Genomic DNA, 23,678 nt, shown 5'->3' on the forward strand with positions numbered 1-23,678 from the left:
AAAGCTGGGACCGAGAGACTGAAAAACAGATTATATCTCAAGGCCATCAGACTGTTAAATAGCCATCACCAGCATCTTAGAGGCTGCTGCCCTATATACATAGACTTGAAATCACTGGCCACTTTAATGTTTACATTTTTTTTAATTAAACCACATATTTTGCATTACTCATCTCACATGTATATGCTGCATTCTATTCATTGCTCATCCAAATATTTATATATTCTTAATTCCTTTACGTTAGATTTGTGTGTATTGTTAGATATTACTGCACTGTTGGAGCTAGAAACACAAGCATTTCGCTACACCCGCAATAACATCTTCTAAACATGCGTATGTGACCAATAACATCTGCTAGGAGATGACCAATAACATCTGCTAAACATGCGTATGTGACCAATAACATCTGCTAGGAGATGACCAATAACATCTGCTAAACATGCGTATGTGACCAATAACATCTGCTAAACATGTTTATGTGACCAATAAAGTTTGATTTGTAATGATGATCGTTCTGTTTTAATCAGCTTCTTGATATGCCACACCTGCCAGGTGGATGAATTATCTTGGTAAAGGAGGAAATGCTCACTAACAGGGATGTAAACAAATGTGTACACAACATTTTAGAGAAATAAGCCATTTGTGCATATGGAACATTTCTGGGATCTTTTATTTCAGCTCATGAAACATGGGACCAGCACTTGTTTGTGTTTTTTTTGTTAATAAGAGAACATTTTCCAATTTACAATCAATTCGTTCACTTTGTAAATGTGGGGTAGGTTGTTGTAGATCATTAGAACATCCAAATGTATTCAGATGTTTTAAGACAGAAAATGTTAAGACTATGCAAGGGGTGTGTAGACTTTGTTACGAATCCCTTTTGGCCCGACAGTCTAGGGGGGGATGGTAATGAGACCCGTAACATAACTCATGTAAATTATAATAGTGACAAAGTAAAAGTGAACGAAATAACCACGACAACTGAAATAATACCGTCAAACTCAGGGTTTATTTATAAACACACGGTAATGGGGGGAGCAGGAAAAGGGGCTGAGCTGGACCCAAGGAAAGAAACAATAAGTATTCAAAACACCTCTAAGATAGACTAGCCTATTTCAACAACAGCTAACTAACTAACCAAAATACAGTGGGTGGTCCGCCCAGTTCTAACTAGTGTGTTTAACAAAGTTTACCTACGGGTAGTGTATGCCCATGGGCGACTTGTCTTGGTTTCCCCTTTTCCCACCAGCAAACACCATAAGCAACAACAATACTCACAGGAGATGACAAAGTGATTTGGAGGTGCTTAAACAAAAGAGAGGTTAAGACACAACGAGAGAGTGAAACACTGGGATCTACATAGATGGCATTTACAAAGAAGATTGAGCTCTAGAGCAAACAAATGATGGGGTTTTTAAACCATGGGGAAGGAACTGTGATAGGGTAGGAAACAGGAGGAGGTGTGTCTTCTGATTGATGGGTTGATTGTTGACTGATTGGGGAGTGATGATTTTTACCTGTGAGGTGAGACGGAGAGAAAAGAAACACACACACACAGGATACACACACAGGATACTTGTATCCGTAACACTTTCACTAGCGACTATCTTCCTTGTGTTGACCCCGTTTTGCTCTCCAGACAGGATAGCGTGCAGTCCGTTTGGAACGGGATCATTTCCTTTTGATCCCTTACAGCGTGAGTCCGAAGAGCATTGACTTATTCAATTTAGACTCATTTACGCAAAATAGAACTAATGTAAAATGTGTGTTGTTTTTTTTTCTAACATGTTCTTATACTTTCCTTTGCAACTCCCTGTCAGGTGTGGTAGATGGTTCAGTTGTTCAACTACCAGACATATTATGGGGATACTTGAGTCATACACTGTGTATAAAACGTTAGGAACACCTGCTCTTTCTATGACGTAGCTTTCATTACAGCCAGTCAGTCAATGATTACTGATTTGATGTCACTAGTTAAATCCACTTCAATCAGTGTAGATGAGGTGTGTTCCTAATGTTTTGTACACTCAGTGTCTATTCTAGAACATATTGGAAGTTGTAAACAATGTTTGTTCATTTTTAAATGGTCCAAGCTTTGCTTCTGTACCTCTAAAATGAACCACTATAACATGCAGCACAAATCCAGGGCTCATTTGAATACTTCTAACAAATCCTCATTTTCTTTTGAAGTAATCACTGATCTGACATGTCTGGATTGGTGAAAAACTAAGAGGTAGTAGTACCCTTGCTTTCACCTATTCAATTGTTTTATATCACTGATTGCCTCAAGGAGGGGAAGAAGGAGGGAAGCATTATACATTTCTTTTTCTGACTTTGGTTGAACAGATGGAGGATGACAATGGGGAAAGATGGAGATGTGTCATGACAGTAGGCCAGATTCTAACCTATGCCAACACTGGAGACCGGCTTTACCCCTGGAGCAGCCAGGCCACAGAGGGAAGCATTTTAACAGTTTCGAAGAGGGCTGACTAATACTTTGGACCTACGCTTTCCTCTGTTTTTGTAGGTGAGTCAGGGGAATGTCCCGGGCATCGAGACTGCCTCACTGGCCATGGACACAGAGGAGGGGGTAGAGGTGGTGTGGAACGAAGTGCAGTTCTCCGATAAGAAGGTCTTCAAATCTCACGAGGTATCGTTTTGATAATTCTGTCCTGATTTTTTTTTATTTTCCCCCACATTTTTAAAGGCAAAAAAAAAAAGAAGTTTGACCCGGCAGGACTAGGAAGGTAGATATTTTTGTCGTGTGTGTCAAAGAGTGATGTTGATAACCGGCTTTGAGAGCTCATGGGGCGGGCAGGTAGCCTAGTGGTTAGAGCGTTGGACTAGTAAACGAAAGGTTATGCGATCATATCCCCGAGCTGACAAGAAGTTTGTCATTCTGAACAAGGCAGTTAACCCACTGTTCCAAGGCCATCATTGTAAATAAGAATGTGTTATTTAACTGACTCGCCTAGTTAATTTAAATAAAGACAGTAAAACATTTCAGAAGTGTGGGTCTTCATGGTTGTTTGTCTTGCAGGATCGAATGAGGGAGATGTTTGAGAGCCTGATGCATGTAGATCACCCCAACATTGTCAAGTTCCATAAGTACTGGCTGGACACCAGGGAGAGTCGGGCGAGGGTGAGGGACATGAGCACGCATGACCTTGGTCTCTCTCTCTCACACACACACACACACACACACACACACACACACTCACAGGTAACCAGTACATACTCTACACAGGAACAAACTGTCAGCATCCGGGAGAAGTAATTCCCCTCCTTTTAAAAAAAAGTCCATTCAAAACGGCTTGTGAATTTCAATGACTATAGTATATGGACATATAATTTTACACCTTTTCGGATAAACACGTTTTTCCAAGAACACTGATGCCCCTCCCCCTTCCATTCATTATATCTCCATGTCTATCTCTCCATGTCTATCTCTGAACTCAGGTGATCTTCATCACAGAGTACATGTCATCAGGCAGTCTCAAGCAGTTCTTAAAGAAAACAAAGAAAAACCACAAGACCATGAATGTCAAGGTGAGTCCATTCCATAGAGAATGATAGAGGCCTCTAATGACCAAAAGACTGAGGGCTTCCACCATTTTAAAGTAGTCAAGTGGGTGGGTAATTCCTATGGGTAGCCTGACTGGCGTTAACCATGCTGTCAGATCTATCATCTCCACTTGTCTTCCTCCTCCCTCATCAAACCTCAACTGGGAATAGCGCCATCTAGTGTTTGGCTTTAAAACTAACACAACATATAGGATTTAGAACGTTTCTTATCCTGTTTTTGTCTCTGGACGCATTCCAGACCACCCGCAAAGCAGTCGCGCTGCACATACTAACCGATTCAAATGCTCTGCAGCAGGGCATCAGATTGCACCAGTAGGTTAAACACTTATCCAGATGGTGTAAGATTTTGTAGACGGCCACTGTTTTTGTATCTCTTTAAGTCATTCAGTAAAACTGTTTCTCTGCTTGCGTGTGGTCGGTTTTTAGGCATGGAAGCGATGGTGCACTCAGATTCTGTCAGCTCTGAGGTAAGAAACCCGGCACCATTCAACCTGTCACTCAAAACTCACCAAAATGATGTCCTCTTCCCCCCCCCCCCCCCCCACTGGGCAAATGTGTAACACAAAATCGGTCCCTTTTTTGGTTGATTTTCTACCAATGTGAATTTAGCTTGAAATAAACCAACAGTCAAATTGTGGTTCAAATCTAGTTAAATTTTCAACCAAAAGTTCAACTACAATTCAGATGAGTGATAGAATATTGGTTTTGTATATTTTGTGTGAACTCTATTTATTCAGTGATATATCTAAAGGATAGTGGTGGAAAAAGTACCCAATTGTCATGCTTGCGTAAAAGTAAAGACACCTTAATAGAAAATGACTCAAAAGTGAAAGTCACCCAGTAAAATCTTACTTAAGTAAAAAAAAATAAAAAAGTATTTGGTTTTAAATATACTTAAGTGTAAATAATTTCAAATTCCTTATTAAGCAAACCAGATGTTTTTTTTAAATGTACTGTTAGCCAGGGGCACACTCCAACACTCATACATAATTTTCAAACAAAACATTTATTAAGTGAGTCCACCAGATCAGATGCAGTAGGGATGACCAGGGATTTTCTCTTTAAGTGAGTAAATTAGACCATTTTCCTGTCCAGCTAAGCATTCAAAGGGAAATTGTATGGAGTAAAAAAGTACATTATTTTCCTCAGGAATGTAGTGAAGTAAAAGTAGTCAAAAATATCAAAAGTACAGATACCTGAAGCTACTTAAGTAAAAATACTTTAAAGTACTTAAGTACTTTACACCACATGGTAACAAGAGGAAAACAGAAGATGGCGGCTCCACAAAGCAGTATCCCAGCAGGTTTGGGGAGAATCTGACTGCCATGTTTCTTAAATTGTATTATATTTAACTACTATAAATGAGCAACTTTAACATCAAGCTGAACGATGTGAAACTGCTTCTCCTGTAGAAGATTTATGAAGTAGATTATACACAGCACATGACAAGACCTATAATATTACTGACAAGCTGAACGATGTGAAACTGCTTCTCCTGTAGAAGATTTATGAAGTAGATTATACACAGCACATGACAAGACATAATATCTTACTGACATTTGATTTTAACACAGGACAGAAATCACACGCACGCAAAAAAGGTTAGTTTTTTTTAATACGAATGCGAATTTATATCCTTAGTTATCTGCATTCCTGCCACCCGCCCATAGTCCATGGTAACTTGACGTGTGACACCATCTTTATCCAGCACAACGGACTCATCAAGATCGGCTCGGGTATGTGGTCTACAGGGCAAGGAGGGGGGGAAGAGAGTACCAGTACTCCACCATTTTCCCTGACGCTAGTTGGATTTAAATCATAGGAAATGCTATGCTTTTAAAACCGTCAGAGGTAGTGCACAAGTGGACATTTGCAGGGAAAAGATTGGAGAATTACAACGCGGGTGTTTATCTAATCACCAAAAAACAATGGTAATAAGAGACGGCTGTTACCGATGTACCCCTCTAACAGACCTACAGTGATATCACATTCTATTAAGTTGAATGGGGATTACAGAACCAGTCAAAAGTTTGGATACCAAGTCATTCAAGGGTTTTTCTTTTCTTTTTACTATTTTCTACATTGTAGAATAATAGTGAAGACATAAAAACTATGAAATAACACATATGGAATCATGTAGTATCCCCAAAAAAAAGTGTTCAACAAATCAAAATATATTTTCGATTCTTCAAAGTAGCCACCCTTTGGCTCATCAGACCAAAGGACAGATTTCCACCAGTCTGTCCATTGCTCCTGTTTCTTGGCCCAAACAAGTCTCCTCTTATTGGTGTCCTTTTGGTAGTAGTTTCTTTGCAGCAGTTCGACCAGTCTCCTCTAAACAGTTGATGTTGAAACGTGTCTTGAACTCTGAAGCATTTATTTGGTATTTGGGCTGCAATTTCTGAAGCTGGCAACTAATGAACTTATCCTCTGCAGCAGAGGTAACTCTGGGTCTTTCTTTCCTGTGGTCAGTCCTCATGAGAGCCTACTTCAACAGGGTGCTTGTTGATTTTTGCGACTGCACTTGAAGAAACTTTCAAAGTTCCTGAAGTAAAGTATTGATGGACTGTCGTTTCTCTGCTTATTTGAGCTGTTCTTGCCATAATATGGACTTGGTGTTTTACCAAGTTGGTTCTGTTTACCACCCCTACCTTGTCACAACACAACTGATTGGCTCAAATACATTAAGAAGGAAAGATATTCCACAAACTAACTAATTGAAATGCATTCCAGGTGACTACCTCATGAAGCTGGTTTAGAGAATGCCAAGAGTGTGCAAAGCTGTCAAAGGCAAAAGGTGGCTGGATACTTTAAAGAATCTTGTAAAAAATATAATTTGACTTTTTTTTTTTGGTTACTAGATTATTTCATAGTTTTGATGTCTTTGCTATTATTCTACGTTGTAAAAAAAAATAATCCCTGAATGAGTAGGTGTGTCCAAACTTTTGACTGGTACTGTATATAATTGAATAAATACCTAACTTTTCCTCAGTTTTTCCTCTTGGGGCATGATCATTTGTTTGAATTCTCAGTGTCTTTCTGTTTTGTTTACAGTGTGGCATAGGCTGTTTGTCAATGGTAAGAATCCTATTTGTCACTGTTGTTTTTTTCCCCCCTTCTAGTCTACAATCCACTACTAATTTAGGAACTAAGTTCTGTTGTGGTTTATGTTCTCAAGACTGCCCTTCACTTGGTCAAAAAAAAACTATTTTTTAGATAACCTATTGAAGAGTAATTGTGAATATAATCTATTTTCGAGAGTGTGAACGAGATGGAGACTTATTTTTTTACTCTGGTCTGTTTGTCCCTTTCCTAGTTTTCCCAGAGGCGATCTACGGAAATGTGCAGCATCATCGGGATGATGAAACGAACCAGCACTATTTTGCTCCTGAATACGGCTGTAAGTGTCTATCTCCCATCTTTCTTACTCTCCCTTTAACTCCATTAACTCCTCATGCATTTGATGTAGCTCTTATTTTGGCTTGTGTGCATGAACAATACTCCACCACCTGTTCTGCCTTTCTCTTATGATAATTTAGTTAACTTTAATAACAAATTAAGGGTAACCATTGATGCTATAGCTCCAGTAAAGTTGAAAAGGGCCACATCCAAAAGGAGAGCCCCTTGGAGTGAGAAATAATAAATGAAAGAGAAATTGCAGAAAGGCAGAGCGGAAGTAGAGAAAGGCAGTTGCAGGTCCGTTATGATATTCTGAGAGAGCAACTTGACATATATAACAAGTGCAGTGGGGAGAGTGCCTATGTTAAAAACCGTTCTGAAGAAAAGTAATCTGTTCTGAACCAAAATATTAGCCCTACATTCAACAATTTCAACGATTTTACTGAGTTACAGTTCATATAAGGAAATCGGTCAATTGAAATAAATGAATTAGGCCCTAATCATTGGATTTCACATGGGGCACAGCCATGGGTGGGCCTGGGAGAGCATAGGCCCACCCACTTGGGAGCCAGAACCAGCCAATCCGAATGAGTTTTTCCCCACAAAAGGGCTTTATTACCGACGCATATACTCCTCAGTTTCATCAGCTGTCTGGGTGACTGGTCTCAGTCGATCTCACAGGCATCGGAACGCAGAGCTTTCAAAACATGAGTCACTTCCGGATTGGATTTTTCTCAGGCTTTCACCGGCAATATCAGTTCTGTTATACTCACAGACAATATTTTTACAGTTTTGGAAACTTTAGAGTGTTTTCTATCCTAAGCTGTCAATTATATGCATATTCTAGCATCTTGTCCTGACAAAATAGCCCGTTTACTCTGGGAACGTTATTTTTCCAAAAATGAAAATACTGCCCCCTAGTTACAAGAAGTTAAGAAGCCGGATGTGAAGGTCCCAGGCTAGTGTCGTTACACGTGGTCTGCGATTGTAAGGCCTGCCAAACTGCCAAATTCTCTAAAACAACATTGGAGGCGGCTTATGGTAGAGAAATTAACATTCTCTGGCCATAACTCTGGTGGACATTCCTGCAGTCAACATGCCAATTGAATGCTCCCTCAACTTGCGACATCTGTGGTGTTGTGAGGTCCTTTTATTTTCCCCAGCACAAGGTTCACCTGTGTAACGATCATGCTGTGTAATCAGATTCTTGAAATGCCACACCTGTTAGGTGTATGGATTATCTTGACAAAGGAGAAATGCTTGCTAACAGGGATGGAAATTAATGTGCACAATTTGAGAAATAAGCTTTTTGAGTGCAAGGAACATTTCTGGGATTTTTTATTTCAGCTCATGAAACATGGGACCAACACTTAATTTTTTTATTTAACCTTTATTTAACTAGGCAAGTCAGTTAAGAAAAAAATCTTATTTACTTTGGCGGCTTACACTGGCCAATCCCGGACAACACTGGACCAAATGTGTGCCGCTCCTATGGGACTCCCAATCACGACCGGTTGTGATACAGCCTGGATATAAACTTGCATGTTGCGTTTTATTTTTGTTCAGTATAGATTCTAACGCTCTTAGCAATTTTCAGCCAATCTCCAACCTTCCATTATTAAGCAAACATCTGGAGAAATTGGTGTTCAAACAGCAGTGTCAACTTAAAAAAAAGGTTACAATTCCCATCTGGTTTTAATGCCCACCACAGCACAGAGACCCGCCTTAGTTAAAGTGGTCAATTATCTTTTAGAGCCATCAGACGCCAAACAGCTCTCTGTCCTTGTACTCTCAGATTTAAGTGCTACATTTGACACTGTTGACCATGATGTCCTTCTGGGCAGACTGTGGAGACGTGTGTTGGCCTCTCCGGTCCAGTTCTAAATTGGTTTAGAACTGGGTTTTTTTTGTCACCCTTGGTGAACATAACTCAGAGAAAATACATTCCACAAGGTTCTATTTCCGGTACTGAGTCCGGTGCTGTTCAGTTAATATATGTTAACCCTTGGCAGCGTTATCAGAAAGCACAGCATTGATTTTCAGTGCTACGCATATGTAACACAACTTTACATTTCTGTGTCACCAGAGGATTTTAGCTCCATGGATAAATTATTAGGCTGTATTGGTGATTGTAAATAATTGGGTGGCTCACAACTTCCTCCGGCTACATTAAGACAAGGCCGAGGTACTTATTGTTGGAGCCAAAGCACAGAGGGAGAATCTAGCCACACATTATAATTCACGGGCAAGAAAGATAAAAATCCAGGTGAAAAACCTAGGTGTTATTTTACATTCTGAGCTAAATTTCGAATCACATTTTAGGAATGTGACAGCTTTTTACCACCTAAGGAACATTGCCAATGTGCATCTGTTTCTCTCCGGCTGACAGAGACTCATCCATGCTTTTATTACAAGCAGGCTTGACTACTACTGTAATGCTTTCCTGTCTGGTCTACCCAAGAATGCCATTGGTCAACTGCAAAACATACAGAATGCTGCAACACGGGTACTGACCAAGACCAGACGGAGAGCACACATTACACCGGTTTTAAGGTCTCTGCACTCACTGCCTGTGAGTTTTAGAATACGTTTTAAGATTCTTATATTGGATTTTAAATCAATCCACTATTGTGCACCCCAGCACATGTCAGACATGCTTTTAAGTTCTGTACCCAGTAGGTCCCTCAGGTCCTCTGTCACTGGCCTTTGAACTATCCCAAAGCCTGGGACCAAGAGGCATGGAGAGGCAGCCTTTAGTTACTATTCCCCCAGCCTTTAGTTACTATGCCCCCAGCCCTCTGCCAGAGAACCTGAGGGGACCAAGAGGCATGGAGAGGCAGCCTTTAGTTACTATGCCCCCAGCCCTCTACCAGAGAACCTGAGGGGACCAAGAGGCATGGAGAGGCAGCCTTTAGTTACTATGCCCCCAGCCCTCTGCCAGAGAACCTGAGGGGACCAAGAGGCATGGAGAGGCAGCCTTTAGTTACTATGCCCCCAGCCTTTAGTTACTATTCCCCCAGCCTTTAGTTACTATGCCCCCAGCCTTTAGTTACTATGCCCCCAGCCCTCTGCCAGAGAACCTGAGGAGACCAAGAGGCATGGAGAGGCAGCCTTTAGTTACTATGCCTCCAGCCCTCTGCCAGAGAACCTGAGGGGACCAAGAGGCATGGAGAGGCAGCCTTTAGTTACTATGCCCCCAGCCTTTAGTTACTATGCCCCCAGCCTTTAGTTACTATGCCCCCAGCCTTTAGTTACTATGCCCCCAGCCCTCTGCCAGAGAACCTGAGGAGGGCTGAAACTGTGGACATATTTAAAAGAGATCTTAAAACACACCTCTTTAGCTTTGCTTTTCCTTAGGGTACTTTTTAGTCTTTCAGTTTGTATTATTTGATTTTTTTTATCGTCTATGCTTGTGTAGTAAATATTTACGTTTATTTTTTCCTGTGAAGGGCATTGCGTTGGATTCCATGTCTGAAATGTGCTATATAAAAATAAAGCTTGATTTGATATGTCATATTTTATATGCTTTGTTTTGTAAATAGTTTTTGTGTGTAGTGTACATTGAGCTGTCTTCAAATTTGTGTAATTCAGACAAAGGGGTCTCTAAAATAACCTTTTCTCTTTCCTTCTCCCCTTGTCTCTGTCTCACACGCTCTGTGTCTGTCTCTGTGTCTGTCTCTGTCTCTCTCCTACACTATTCTGCTTTAGTGGCTGAGGATGTTTGCTCTATTGACATCTTCGCCTTTGGCATATGTACCCTGGAGGTAAGACAAAACAACCCGGGGTGAAGTTTCCCCCTGGGTACAGATAAAACAACCCGGGGTGAAGTTTCCCCCTGGGTAGAGATAAAACAACCCGGGGTGAAGTTTCCCCCTGGGTACAGACAAAACAACCCGGGGTGAAGTTTCCCCCTGGGTACAGATAAAACAACCCGGGGTGAAGTTTCCCCCTGGGTACAGATAAAACAACCTGGGGTGAAGTTTCCCCCTGGGTACAGATAAAACAACCCGGGGTGAAGTTTCCCCCTGGGTACAGATAAAACAACCCGGGGTGAAGTTTCCCCCTGGGTACAGATTTAGGATCAGCGTCTAGGGTGAACACTCTACGCCAACACAAAACACTTTCTCTTGCAGTGTTCCAATAATAAACAACCAGATACCCTTTAAATACACTACCAAAAGTATGTGGACACCTGCTCGTCATCGAACATCTCATTCCAAAATGGCGGGCATTTATGGAGTTGGTTCATGCTTTTGCTGCTATAACAGCTTCCACTCTTCTGGGAAGGCTTTCCACTAGATGTTGGAACATTGCTGCGGGGACTTGCTTCCATTCAGCCACAAGATAATTGGTGGTGTTGGTCGATTTAGGCCTGGCTCGCGGTCGGCGTTCCAATTCAACCCAAAGGTGTTCAATGGGGTTGAGGTCAGGGCTCTGCAGGCCAGTCAAGTTCTCCCACACCAATCTGGACAAACTACTTCAACATTTATTTTTTTTTTTTTTAAATTCAGCCCAATTTCGTGACTACGGTCTTGTCTCATCGCTGCAACCCCCCCAACGGGCTCGAGAGGCGAAGGTTGAGTCATGCGTCCTGAGAAAGATGCCGCGCCCTGAGAAAGATGCCGCGCTTCTTACCACAGCCGATTAGAAATTGTAATGTATTTTTGTAGCTGTCTATTTACCAGCACAAACTGACGCTGGCACTAAGACCTCACTCAAGCAGCTGTATAAGGCAATAAGCAAACAGAAAAATGCTCATCCAGAAGTGGTGCTCCTAGTGGCCAGGGATTTTAATGCAGGCAAACTTAAATCTGTTTTACCTCATTTCTACCAGCATGTCACATGTGCAACCAGAGGAAAAAAACTCTAGACCACCTTTTACTCCACACACAGACACCAACAAAGCTCTCCCTTCCCCTCCATTTGGAAAATCTGACCATAATTCTATCCTCCTGATTCAGGCATATGAGCAAAAACTAAAGCAGGAAGTACCGGTGATTCACTCAATACGGAAGTGGTCAGATGATGCGGATGCTATACTACAGGACTGTTTTGCTAGCACAGACTGGAATATGTTCTGCGATCCATCCAATGGCATTGAGGAGTATACCACCTCAGTCACTGGATTCAATAGGTGTATTGACGACGTCGTCCCCTCAGTGACCGTACGTACGTACATATCCCAACCAGAAGCCATGGATTACAGGCAACAACCACACTGAGCTAAAGGCTAGAGCTACTGCTTTCAAGGATTGGGATACTAATCAGGACGCTTATAAGAAGTCCCACTATGCCCTCCGACGAACCATCAAACAGGCAAAGCGTCAAGAGGACTAAGATTGGATCCTACTATACCGGCTCTGACGCTCATCGACGGGGCAGGGCTTGCAAACGATTACGGACTACAAAGGGAAACCCAGCTGCGAGCTGCCAGTGATGCGAGCCTACCAGATGGACTAAATGCCTTTTTTATGCTCGCTTCGAGGCAAACAACACTGAAACATGCATGAGAGCACCAGCTGTTCCAGACAACTGTGTGATCACGCTCTCCGTAGCTGATGTAAGACCTTTAAACAGGTCAACATTCAGATGGATTACCAGGACGTGTTTTCAGAGCATGGGTGGATCAACTGGCAAGTGTCTTCACTGACATTTTCAACCTCTTCCTGACTGAGTCTGTAATACCTATGTTTCAAGCAGACCACCGTAGTCCCTGTGTCCAAGAAAGCGAAGGTATCCTGCCTAAATGACTAACGCTCTGTAGCACTCACGTCTGTAGCCATGAAGTTTGAATGGCTTTGAATGGCTCATGTTAACACCATCATCCCAGAAATCCTAGACCCACTGCAATTCGCATACCGCCCCAACAGATCACGCAATCTCAATTGCACTTCACACTGCCCTTTCCCATCTGGATAAAAGGAACACCTATGTGAGAATGCTTTTCAATGACTACAGCTCAGCGTTCAACACCATAGTGCCCACAAAGCTAATCATTAAGCTCAGGACACTGGGACTAAACACCTCCCTCTGCAACTGGATCCGGGACTTCCTGACGGGCTGCCCCCAGGTGGTAAAAGTAGGCAACAACACATCTGCAACGCTGATCCTCAACATGGGGGCCACTCAGGGGTGAGTCCCCTCCTGTACTCCCTGTTCACCCACAACTGTGTGGCCACGCACGACTCCAACGCCATCAAGTTTGCTGGCGACACAACAGTGGTAGGCCTGATCACCGACAATGTTGAGACAGCCTATAGCGAGGAGGTCAGAGAGCTGGCAGTGTGGTGTCAGGACAACAAGCTCCTATGGCGGTGCCACGTTGAAAGTCACTGAGCTCTTCCGTAAGGCCATTCTACTGCCAATGTTTAACCATGGAGATTGCATGGCTGTGTGCTCGATTCTATACACCTGTCAGCAACGGTTGTGGCTGAAATAGCTGAATCCACAAATTTGAGGGGTGTCCACATTGTGTGTGTGTGTGTGTGTGTGTGTGTGTGTGTATATAGTGTATGTCACAGATGTTAATTGAAACCCATATTTATGTTATGTTCAATAGACACAAAACAAGAAAAAACATTCTGATGTTTTACCTGAACTCGTCTGATAAGCCATTCTCATTTTCCGACTAAAAATGTTTCCTTTTTTTTTGCTGCCTACTGACGCATAATATTAATCACAAATGCAAAATAAGGGTTGTGTTCATTAGCTACCAAATGGAAGAAAACAGACTGATAGAGGGAGGGACAATCTAGCCTTGGTCATGATAATAAGACTCGCCCATTTTAGCTTTCTGTTTTACCGTTGTGTTGTCCTAATTAACACGACCCAGCACATTTTTGTTTTTGTCCTCCCCAACTTTAGATGGCAGTGTTGGAGATCCAGGCCAACGGGGACACTGTGGTATCCAAAGAGGCTATAACCAACGCCGCCCAGTCTTTAGAGGACCCGCTCATAAAGGCAAGTTGCACAGGAGTAGTGGGCATACCTGGCGTGCCTAAAGTTAGGCATTTCCCACAGGGCAAAACCTGGTTGCTTTTCATATTAGTTATTTTATGACTTCCTATTTACACCTGAATCATATTTACACAAGCGCCATGCTCTACCTACTGAGCCACATGGGGACCATATACTGGTTGTATACCAGTGGAGGCTGCTGAGGGGAGGTCGGCTCGTAATAAAGGCTGACATGGAGTGTAATTGCTGGAATGGAGTGAATATAATGGAATCAAACACATGAAAACAACGTGTTTGATTCCATTCCATTTACTCCATTCCGGCCATTATTATGAGCCGCCCTCCCCTCAGAAGCCTCCACTGTTGAATACTGCTTGAATACGTTTTTTTTGTTAATGGATTTTTTTGGTTGTTAAAAAGACATTAACAACACGTCTAAAAAGACGCTAACAAAACGTATACAACCGGTGTGACCAGATAAAAAACAATAATGACATCATCTCAACCAGAAAGCATCATTAAGGTGCCATGTGCCAAATTTGACCTGCTGGGTTAGTGCTACATTAGCTGGTATATTCTCTTCAACCTTGCAACGCTCACTTATTTCAGCATTTGAACGCGCACAACATAGCCTCGGTAAAAATGGTTTGCTTCCGCCAGGATGCCAGCATTATCTCAAAAGTAAATTTAAGAAGACACACTGCCGTAATGCAGTGGTGTGCAATGACTTTAACCCCTGGGTGTTCATTCTGGGAAAATTGGGACTAATAACCAATAATTATGGAGTATTAGAATCTCCTATTATACAACTCCTAGGGATTAATTGTACCGTAGTGGTAAATGTGTGAAGGAAAGTTGGCAACTGCTACCATACTATAATACATTGAGTCAAACTGTCGGTGTGTCATCTTCGTCAGTCACTGAAAGCCACGGTTCTCTCTAATTCCCATCACACATTTCTTCCTTCCTACCAAGTGTTTGTAGTAACTCGGTGAAAGATGACAGGCCGTTTTTATATAAGCACATTGTAGGAAAGATGTCAGCAGCCGTAATGCTATGTGTAACGTTACACGCCATCTTTCTTTCAATCACCAGAGGCTATGGCTCCTTCTAATTACCCAGTTCCTTCTAAATACCCAGTTCCTTCTAAATACCCAGTTCCTTCTAATTACCCAGTTCCTTCTAAATACCCAGTTCCTTCTAATTACCCAGTTCCTTCTAATTACCCAGTTCCTTCTAAATACCCAGTTCCTTCTAAATACCCAGTTCCTTCTAAATACCCAGTTCCTTCTAAATACCCAGTTCCTTCTAAGACCCAGTTCCTTCTAAGACCCAGTTCCTTCTAAATACCCAGTTCCTTCTAAATACCCAGTTCCTTCTAAATACCCAGTTCCTCTGTAAAAACTCACGTACAATTTTATTAAAGCTCAAACAAAGTTTATTCACCCAAAGGGTCAGACAGCTGAACAGACAAAGACATATACACACAAATACTGGTATTTAATCCTTTCTCCTATGCCGAGTCTCCTCCTTACACATCTGAACAGCCAATACATCTCTGTTGTTAGACAGAACTTTAGTGAGATCTGTTGTACCTCACTACATCTGACCTGATTTCTGCCCAAATTCCTTACTACTCCCTAACTCACGGCTGTCCTGTTTGACTTGTACCAGACGGTGGCCATTTTCCTTCCCATAGGATCCCTGATGTCTAACAGTGACATGAATAAGGATATTTAATATTTTCAAGTTTAGAAGTCAGAACCCATCAACACTAAATCGCACCATGGCCTCGTCTAGTAGTAGTGTTAGTTCGATCCACTGCTCACTTTCTTTTCCTGTCCTCTCCCCATCTACATATCAATCAATAAAGCTTGGAAATGCATTAAATATATATATATGTTACACACAGTATAGTGCATTCGGAAAGCCTTATTCTAAAATTGGGGGGGGGGGGGGGTTCCCGTCAATCTACACACAATGACCAAGCAAAAACAGATTTTGATTTTTTTTTCTTCTAATTTATTAAAAATAAGAAACGGAAATATCACTTACATAAGTATTCAGACCCTTTACTCAGGACTTTGTTGAAGCACCTTTGGCAGCGATTACAGCCTCAAGTCTTCTTGGGTATGACACTACAAGCTTGGCACACCTGTATTTGGAGTTTCTCCCATTCTTCTCTGCAGATCCTCCCAAGCTCTGTCAGGTTTGAGGGGGGCGCGTTGCTGCACAGCTATTGTCAGGTCTCTCCAGAGATGTTAGATCGTATGCAAGTCCAGACTCTGGCTGGGCCACTCAAGGACATTCAGAGACTTGTCCTGAAGCCACTCCTGCGTTGTCTTGGCTGTGTGCTTAGGGTCGTTGTCCTGCTAGACTGGGTTGAAGGATCACCTTCCGAGGTCCTGAGCGCTCTGGAGCAGGTTTTCAATAAGGATTTCTCTGTACTTCGCTCTGTTCATATTTCCCCTCGATCCCGTCTCCTAGCCCCTGCCGCTGAAAAACATCCCCAAAGCATGATGCTGCCACCACCATGCATCACCGTTGGGATGGTGCCAGGTTTCCTCCAGACATGACACTTGGCATTCAGGCCAAAGAGTATATCTTGGTTTCATCAGACCAGAGAATCTTGTTTCTCATGGTCAGCGGGTATTTAGGTGCCTTTTGGCAAACTCCAAGCTGGCTGTGATGTGCCATTTTTTACTGAGGAGTGGCTTCTGTCTGGCCACTCTACCATAAAGACCTGATTTGGCGAGTGCTACAGAGATGGTTGTCCTTCTGGAAGATTCTTCCATCTCCACAGAGGAATTCTGCAGCTTTGTCAGAGTGACCATCGGGTTCTTGGTCACCTCCCTGACCAAGGCCCTTCTGCCCTGATTGCTCAGTTTGGCTGGGCGCCCAGCTCTGGGAAGAGTCTTGGTGGTTCTAAACTTCTTCCATTTAAGAATGATGGAGGCTACTGTGTTCTTGGATCTTCGATGCTGCAGAAGTGTTTTGGTACGCTTCCCCAAGACCTATGCCTTGACACAATCCTGTCTCGGAGCTCTACAGACAACTGCTTCGACCTCATGGCTTGGTTTTTGTGCTGACATGCACTGTCAGGTGTGTGCCTTTCCAAATCATGTCCAATCAATTGAGTTTACAACAGGTGGACTCCAATCAAGTTGTCGAAACATCTCATGGATGTTCAATAGAAACAGAATGCACATGAGCTCAATTTCGAGTCTCCGAGCAAAGGGTTTGAATACTTATGTAAAGGTATTTTAGTTTTTATAAATGTGATTTTTTTTTAACACCTGTTTTTGCTTTGTCATTATGGGGTATTGTGTTGTCATTATGGGGTATTGTGTTGTCATTATGGGGTATTGTGTTGTCATTATGGGGTATTGTGTTGTCATTATGGGGTATTGTGTTGTCATTATGGGGTATTGTGTTGTCATTATGGGGTATTGTGTTGTCATTATGGGCTATTGTGTGTATATTGATGAGGGGAAAACGTTTATTCAATACATTTTAGAATAAGGCTGTAACGTAGCAAAATGTAGAAAAAGTGAAGGGGTCTGAATACTTTTCAGAATGCACTGTGTATTTAAAAATCACCACGTTCCACCCAATTCCACCCATGGTAGTAGTAACTCTCCATGCACCTCCCTTTTCCCTCGTCTGTTGCAGGAGTTCACCCAGTCGTGTGTACGCATGGACGCCAAGAAGAGACCCACGGCCCATGACCTGCTGTTTCACAGGGTCCTGTTTGAGGTGCACTCTCTCAAACTGCTGGCTGCCCACTGCTTTATCAACTATCAGTGTGAGTAATGTCACATCAGAGGTACATTTAGATTCTTGACACAATTGGTCAGAAAACATCCCCTTTTTTGCCGTTTGCCCCCATACTGAAAGTTGAATGTGACTATCTCTTTTCAGTCTTATTTTCCAAAATTCAAATTTTATTATTCTTTTTTTTACATTGGATAAAAGCACAGACTCAGCGCTTCAAATACACTGTAGTTGAAAGAAACATGGGGGAGTAATGCTGCTTTAAAAATGTGTAATATTTTCACAAAATGTATTCTTTAACCAAATTGCCAAAATGGATTCTCTGAACTTTATCTCACCAAGTTAGGCAAACCATTAGCACTATGACATTTAAAAATATTTTTTTAATAATTATTTTATTTTTTATTTTATTGAATATTCCAAACATACAATATACTTGCAGTGAAGCCGCTCAATAACTACACCATACCAGTCATCCAACAGATTCCCATTCAGAGAGACACACAGAAGCATCCAGGGTCAATGCCCTGATCAAGGGGGCATGTTGACCGATCTACCAACAGGCCAAAAAACGTGAACCCGAACCCTCCAAGATCCCCCCCACAGTTCCCCAATAGCTGTCCCTCAACCATTCGAGACCCCTCACAAAGTCCCCCCCCCCCCCCCCCGCAATAAAAAATAAAATAAATGTTTTAATTAATGCCATTCCCCACCCCAAGAACCCCCCCACCAAGAGAATGAACTAAAGAGAAAAAAAGGAAAAGACAGGAGAAAACAGCTAGCGTCCCACCTGGCCAACATCCAGTGAGATTGCAGAGCGCCAAATTCAAATACAGAAATACTCATTATAAAAATTCAGAAAAGATACAACTATTTTCCATAGGTTTAAAGATTAACTTCTTGTGAATCCAACTAAATAGAGATAAAAAATTAATCACAATCATACAAGCCTGAAACAATTTCTAAAGACGGTTGACATCTAGTGGAAGGCATAGGAACTGCAATTTGAGTCCTAAGTCAATGGATACTGTAATGGCATCGAATAGAACACTACAACAACAACAAAAATCCTAACTCCTGAATGGATTTTTCTCAGGTTTTCGCCTGTCAAATCAGTTCTGTTATACTCAGACATTATTGTAACAGTTTTGGAAACTTTAGTGTTTTCTATCCAAATCTACGAATGATATGCATATCCTATCTTCTGGGCCTGAGTAGAAGGCAGTTAAATTTGGGCACGCTTTTCATCAAAAATTCCAAATGCTTTCCCTTACCCTAGAGAAGTTAAAGAAACGTCTCGTTAATCCAACCACAGTGTCCGATTTCAAAAAGGCTTTTCGGCGAAAGCAGAACATATCATTATGTTAGGTCAGCAACTAGTCACAGAAAGCATACAGCCATTTTCCAACCAAAGAGAGGTGTCACAAAAAAGCAGAAATATAGATAAAATTAATCACTAAGCTTTGATATTCTTCATCAGATGACACTCCCGGGACAACTTGTTACACAATACATGTATGTTTTGTTCGATCAAGTTCATATTTATATCCAAAAACCTCAGTTTACATTTGGCTTTGCCTCCAAAACATCCCGTGAATTTGCACAGAGCCACATCAATTTACAGAATGTCAATGTCATTGGATCTGCGTCATCTGACCACTTTTCTTTTATTGACCAAGTGACTGTTGCTCCTGCTTTAATTCTTGCTTGTAAGCAGGAATCAATGTGCGGTCTTTTAGTGCCAGCATCGGTCTGTGGTGGTATGTAGACAGCTACGAAAAATACTGATAGTGTGGTCTACAGTTTATCATGAGATACTCTACCTCAGGCGAGCAAAACCTTGAGACTTCCTTAGATATCGTGCACCAGCTGTTTACATACAGTGCCTTGCGAAAGTATTCGGCCCCCTTGAACTTTGCGACCTTTTGCCACATTTCAGGCTTCAAACATAAAGATATAAAACTGTATTTTTTTGTGAAGAATCAACAACAAGTGGGACACAATCATGAAGTGGAACAACATTTATTGGATATTTCAAACATTTTTAACAAATCAAAAACTGAAAAATTGCTATTTGTTATTACGGCACATAAATTGACATGCTCAAAAAAGGCACTTTGCTAAAAAAAAAAATAATTTAAAAATGTTCAAATGCCTCTCCTGTGAAGTAGTGACGTCTATAGTACACCCAGCTTTCTGAAACGGTTCACAAATACATTGTGAATCTGGATATTTTTGTCAAAAACAATATTGTAGGATTTTGTTACTTAGTCCACTGTGAATACAATCCCACATTTTTTATTTTTCAGGTTAGGAGTCCAATATCCCTTTGACGTTAAAGTTGAAGTTATCTCTTCTAGAGGTCAATCCAATAAAAATAATCTCCATATTAATCACATAACGGTAGTCTCAAATGCATTCCCTCTTTTAACAGATCAGCTTCATGATAACTGCCTTGAAGAGAAGACCAGAACTTTCGACCCCAGTGGTGTGATGGCTGAGATCAAGCATGGGGACCGGCCCGGGGTGGAGATCAAGTAAGGATGGAGAAAAACCAGGCCCCAAGGTCTGTTTGATTGAGGTGATTTGTTGATGTTATTACTCATATGCTGTCCCATTTCTCATCGTTTCCTAAAGGTACTCGAATGTTTCGCCGCTAGAACTGGACAAATTTCTGGAGGACGTAAAGTAAGTGTGGGCGTTGGAGGACAGATTTGGACAACGGTTATTGGATTTAATTTATTTGATAATTAAAAGTAGAAGGCTGCTCCAGCCTGAGATTACATTACATACAGTACCAGTCAAAAGTTTGGACACCTACTCATTCAAGGATTTTTCTTTATTTTTACTGCCAAGAGTGTGCATAGCTGTCATACATGATTCCATATGTGTTATTTCATAGTGTTGACGTCTTCACTATTATTCTACAATGTAGAAAATACTAAAAATAAAGAAAACCCCTGGAATGAGTTCAAACCTTTGAATGGTACTATATACAGTTGAAGTCAGAAGTTTACATACACTTAGGTTGGAGTCATTAAAACTTGTTTTTCATCCACACCACACATTTCTTGTTAACAAACTATAGTTTTGGCAAGTCGGTTAGGACATCTACTTTGTGCATGACACAAGTCATTTTTCCAACAATTGTTTACTGACAGATTATTTCACTGTATCACAATTCCAGTGGGTCAGAAGTTTACATACACTAAGTTGACTGTGCCTTTAAACAGCTTGGAACATTTCAGAAACTGATGTCATGGCTTTATTGACATAATTTGAGTAATTTGGAGGTGTACCTGTGGATGTATTTCAAGGCCTACCTTCAAACTCACTGCCTCTTTGCTTGACATCATGGGAAAATCAAAAGATATCAGCCAAGACCTTAGAAAGATCTCCAAGTCTTCATCCTTGGGAGCAATTTTCAAACACCTGAAGGTACCACGTTCATCTGTACAAACAATAGTACGCAAGTATCTATATCCACAGTAAAATGAGTCCTATATCGACATAACCTGAAAGGTTAGGAGGAAGGAGGAAGCTACTGCTCCAAAACTGTCATAAAAAAGCCAGACTACAGTTTGCAACTGCACATGGGGACAAAGATGGTCCTTTTTTGAGAAATGTCCTCTGGTCTGATGAAACAAAAATTGAAGGGTTTGGCCATAATGACCATCATTATGTTTGGAGGAAAAAGGGGGAGGCTTGCAAGCTGAAGAACACCATCCCGACCGTGAAGCACGGGGGTGGCAGCATCATGTTGTGGGGGTGCTTTGCTGCAGGAGGGACTGGTGCACTTCACAAAATAGATGGCATCACGAGGAGGGAAAATTATGTGGATAAATTGAAGCAACATCTTAAGACATCAGTCAGGAAGTTAAAGCTTGGTCACAAATGGATCTTAAATGGACAATGACCCCAAGCATACTTCCAAAGATGTGGCAAAATGGCTTAAGGACAACAAAGTCAAGGTTTTGGAGTGGCCATCGCAAAGCCCTGACCTCAATCCCATAGAAAATTTGTGGGCAGAAAAGCGTGTGCGAGCAAGGAGGCCTACAAACCTGACTGTTACCCTAGCTCTGTCAGGCGGAATGGGTCAAAATTCACCTAACTTATGTGGGAAGCTTGTGGAAGGCTACCCAAAACATTTGACCCAAGTTAAACAATTTAAAGGCAATGCTACCAAATACTAATTGAGTGTATTTAAACTTCTGACCCACTGGGAATGTGATGAAAGGAATAAAAGCTGAAATAAATCATTCTCTCTACTATTATTCTGACATTTCACATTCTTAAAATAAAGTGGTGATCCTAACTGACCTAAGACAGGGATTTTTTTACTAGGATGAAATGTCAGGAATTGTGAAAAACTGAGTTTAAATGTATTTGGCTAACGTGCATGTGAACTTCTGACTTCAACTGTACATACATACATACATACATACATACATTCTAAATTATCAAGGATATAAACCTTGATCAGGAAGGAGGGATGCAATATAAAGGGGGGAAAAAAAACTGTGTACCGAAACCTTGGTTGATTACGGTAAGATATTGTCTAATTTCTGTTGGTCTGCTCATCATCAAATGTTATGGGTGTGCATCTGCAGCTCCTATATCTGGTATAAACAAATCAAATGACCTACGATTGGATCCAGATCGGACCTTGGCAGCTTGCGCCAACAACTGGCATTCAATTGTGTCCTCTATCCATCTCTTGTCTGCTTTTTAATTGGATGCTTATACACACATTTATGTTGTGTTTTATTAGAGTTGGCCGCTATTTTAATCATTGCTGCACTTATTCCACGCCACTTGCCAGCCGTTATTGTAAATAAGAATCTGTTAACTGACTCGCCTGGTTAAATTAAATATGATCTACATAGTAAACCTCTTTAATCCTAAATTTGTTTGACTTTCCGGTTGATGTTAGAACCGTCCGGTGCTATGATGGCCGCCACATATGTTTATAACTATCACTTCTCCTTAGTAGCTCTGACTTTGCCGATCGCTGCTTAGAGGAAAAATGTACTTACTGTGACATGTGGTTGTCTCACCTAGCGGTCTTAAGATGAACGCACTAACTGTAAGTTGCTCTGGATAAGAGTGTCTGACAAATTACTAAAATGTTAATGTGAAAAAAAAATCAATTTACTCAATTAAGACTAAGATTTTCCAAGGGACTGTTGTCCCTTCCCCCTTTTTCATACTGACTGTGGCATTTAGTCAGTATTTAAAGTATAGACTGTACATCACATGATTTAACTCACTTAGTCTGTTTTTCAATTGATTGGATTGTCTCTTTCTTACTGTGTACTCACTAGGAATGGGATCTATCCCTTGATGAACTTCCAGCGGGGCCTCACCATGCCCCGGACCTTGTCCATCTTCCAGGAGCGCATGGAGACAGTGAAGACTCCCAGCCCGGAGCCCCAGGAGATGGAGACCAGAAAGGTAACTTATACGAGGGGTTCCATGCAGACCAGTAGTCAGGAGGTTGCTGGTTCAAATCCCGGGCCAGTCAAAAAAAAAAAAGTGTTTAATAGCAAATGTACTGTATATGAACCATACCGGCAACACCCAACCAAAATGTTGGGGTAAACAATTATCAACTATACAGTCTCTTTAACTGGCAACCGGAAGGTTCCTGGTTTTAGATACCAGACGGTACTATCTTCTGCCGCTGTGCCCTTAAGACACTTAGGCACTAAAATGAACCTTCTTTTTGTCTGCTTTCAATTTCAAGGTGGTGCCCTATGGTCATGAAACAAGTGTTGGAAATCAGTTGAGCAGATTTTTTTTTTTTCTCTCTCTCTCTCTCTCTCTCTCTGTGTCATGCTTGAAACTGTACAGGTTGTCCAAATGCATTGTAACTTGGAGTTCACTGAGGAAGGCACCAGAAGTCATGTGAGTTTTTGTTCATTTTCATCTACAACAACTTACACTTTAAAAGGAACAAAGAA

The 23,678-nt window shown here is 41.5% G+C and overlaps 1 protein-coding gene across 3 annotated transcripts in view; it reads left to right on the plus strand.

The window, feature by feature from the left end:
- The window catches only part of LOC139375819 (nuclear receptor-binding protein 2-like), a 60,635-nt gene that overhangs the window by 29,992 nt on the left and 6,965 nt on the right, over positions 1 to 23,678 (plus strand). The window contains exons 1-15 of one of the 3 annotated variants that reach the window (XM_071117713.1): positions 2,353 to 2,388; positions 2,528 to 2,650; positions 3,041 to 3,142; positions 3,460 to 3,549; positions 4,012 to 4,052; positions 5,227 to 5,321; positions 6,640 to 6,663; positions 6,902 to 6,985; positions 10,693 to 10,748; positions 13,849 to 13,944; positions 17,614 to 17,746; positions 20,150 to 20,252; positions 20,353 to 20,403; positions 23,040 to 23,169; positions 23,569 to 23,622. In XM_071117713.1, the coding sequence (XP_070973814.1) occupies positions 2,383 to 2,388; positions 2,528 to 2,650; positions 3,041 to 3,142; positions 3,460 to 3,549; positions 4,012 to 4,052; positions 5,227 to 5,321; positions 6,640 to 6,663; positions 6,902 to 6,985; positions 10,693 to 10,748; positions 13,849 to 13,944; positions 17,614 to 17,746; positions 20,150 to 20,252; positions 20,353 to 20,403; positions 23,040 to 23,169; positions 23,569 to 23,622 (1,188 nt within the window). In that variant the 5' untranslated portion in view covers positions 2,353 to 2,382. Of the gene's footprint in view, positions 1 to 2,352; positions 2,389 to 2,527; positions 2,651 to 3,040; positions 3,143 to 3,459; positions 3,550 to 4,011; positions 4,053 to 5,226; positions 5,322 to 6,639; positions 6,664 to 6,901; positions 6,986 to 10,692; positions 10,749 to 13,848; positions 13,945 to 17,613; positions 17,747 to 20,149; positions 20,253 to 20,352; positions 20,404 to 23,039; positions 23,170 to 23,568; positions 23,623 to 23,678 lie in introns of those variants that run through there. The other 2 variants (XM_071117710.1, XM_071117711.1) reach the window with 2 other exon arrangements.

This window comes from Oncorhynchus clarkii, chromosome 20, assembly GCF_045791955.1.
Source record: "Oncorhynchus clarkii lewisi isolate Uvic-CL-2024 chromosome 20, UVic_Ocla_1.0, whole genome shotgun sequence".
NCBI classification, from domain to species: Eukaryota; Metazoa; Chordata; class Actinopteri; order Salmoniformes; family Salmonidae; genus Oncorhynchus; species Oncorhynchus clarkii.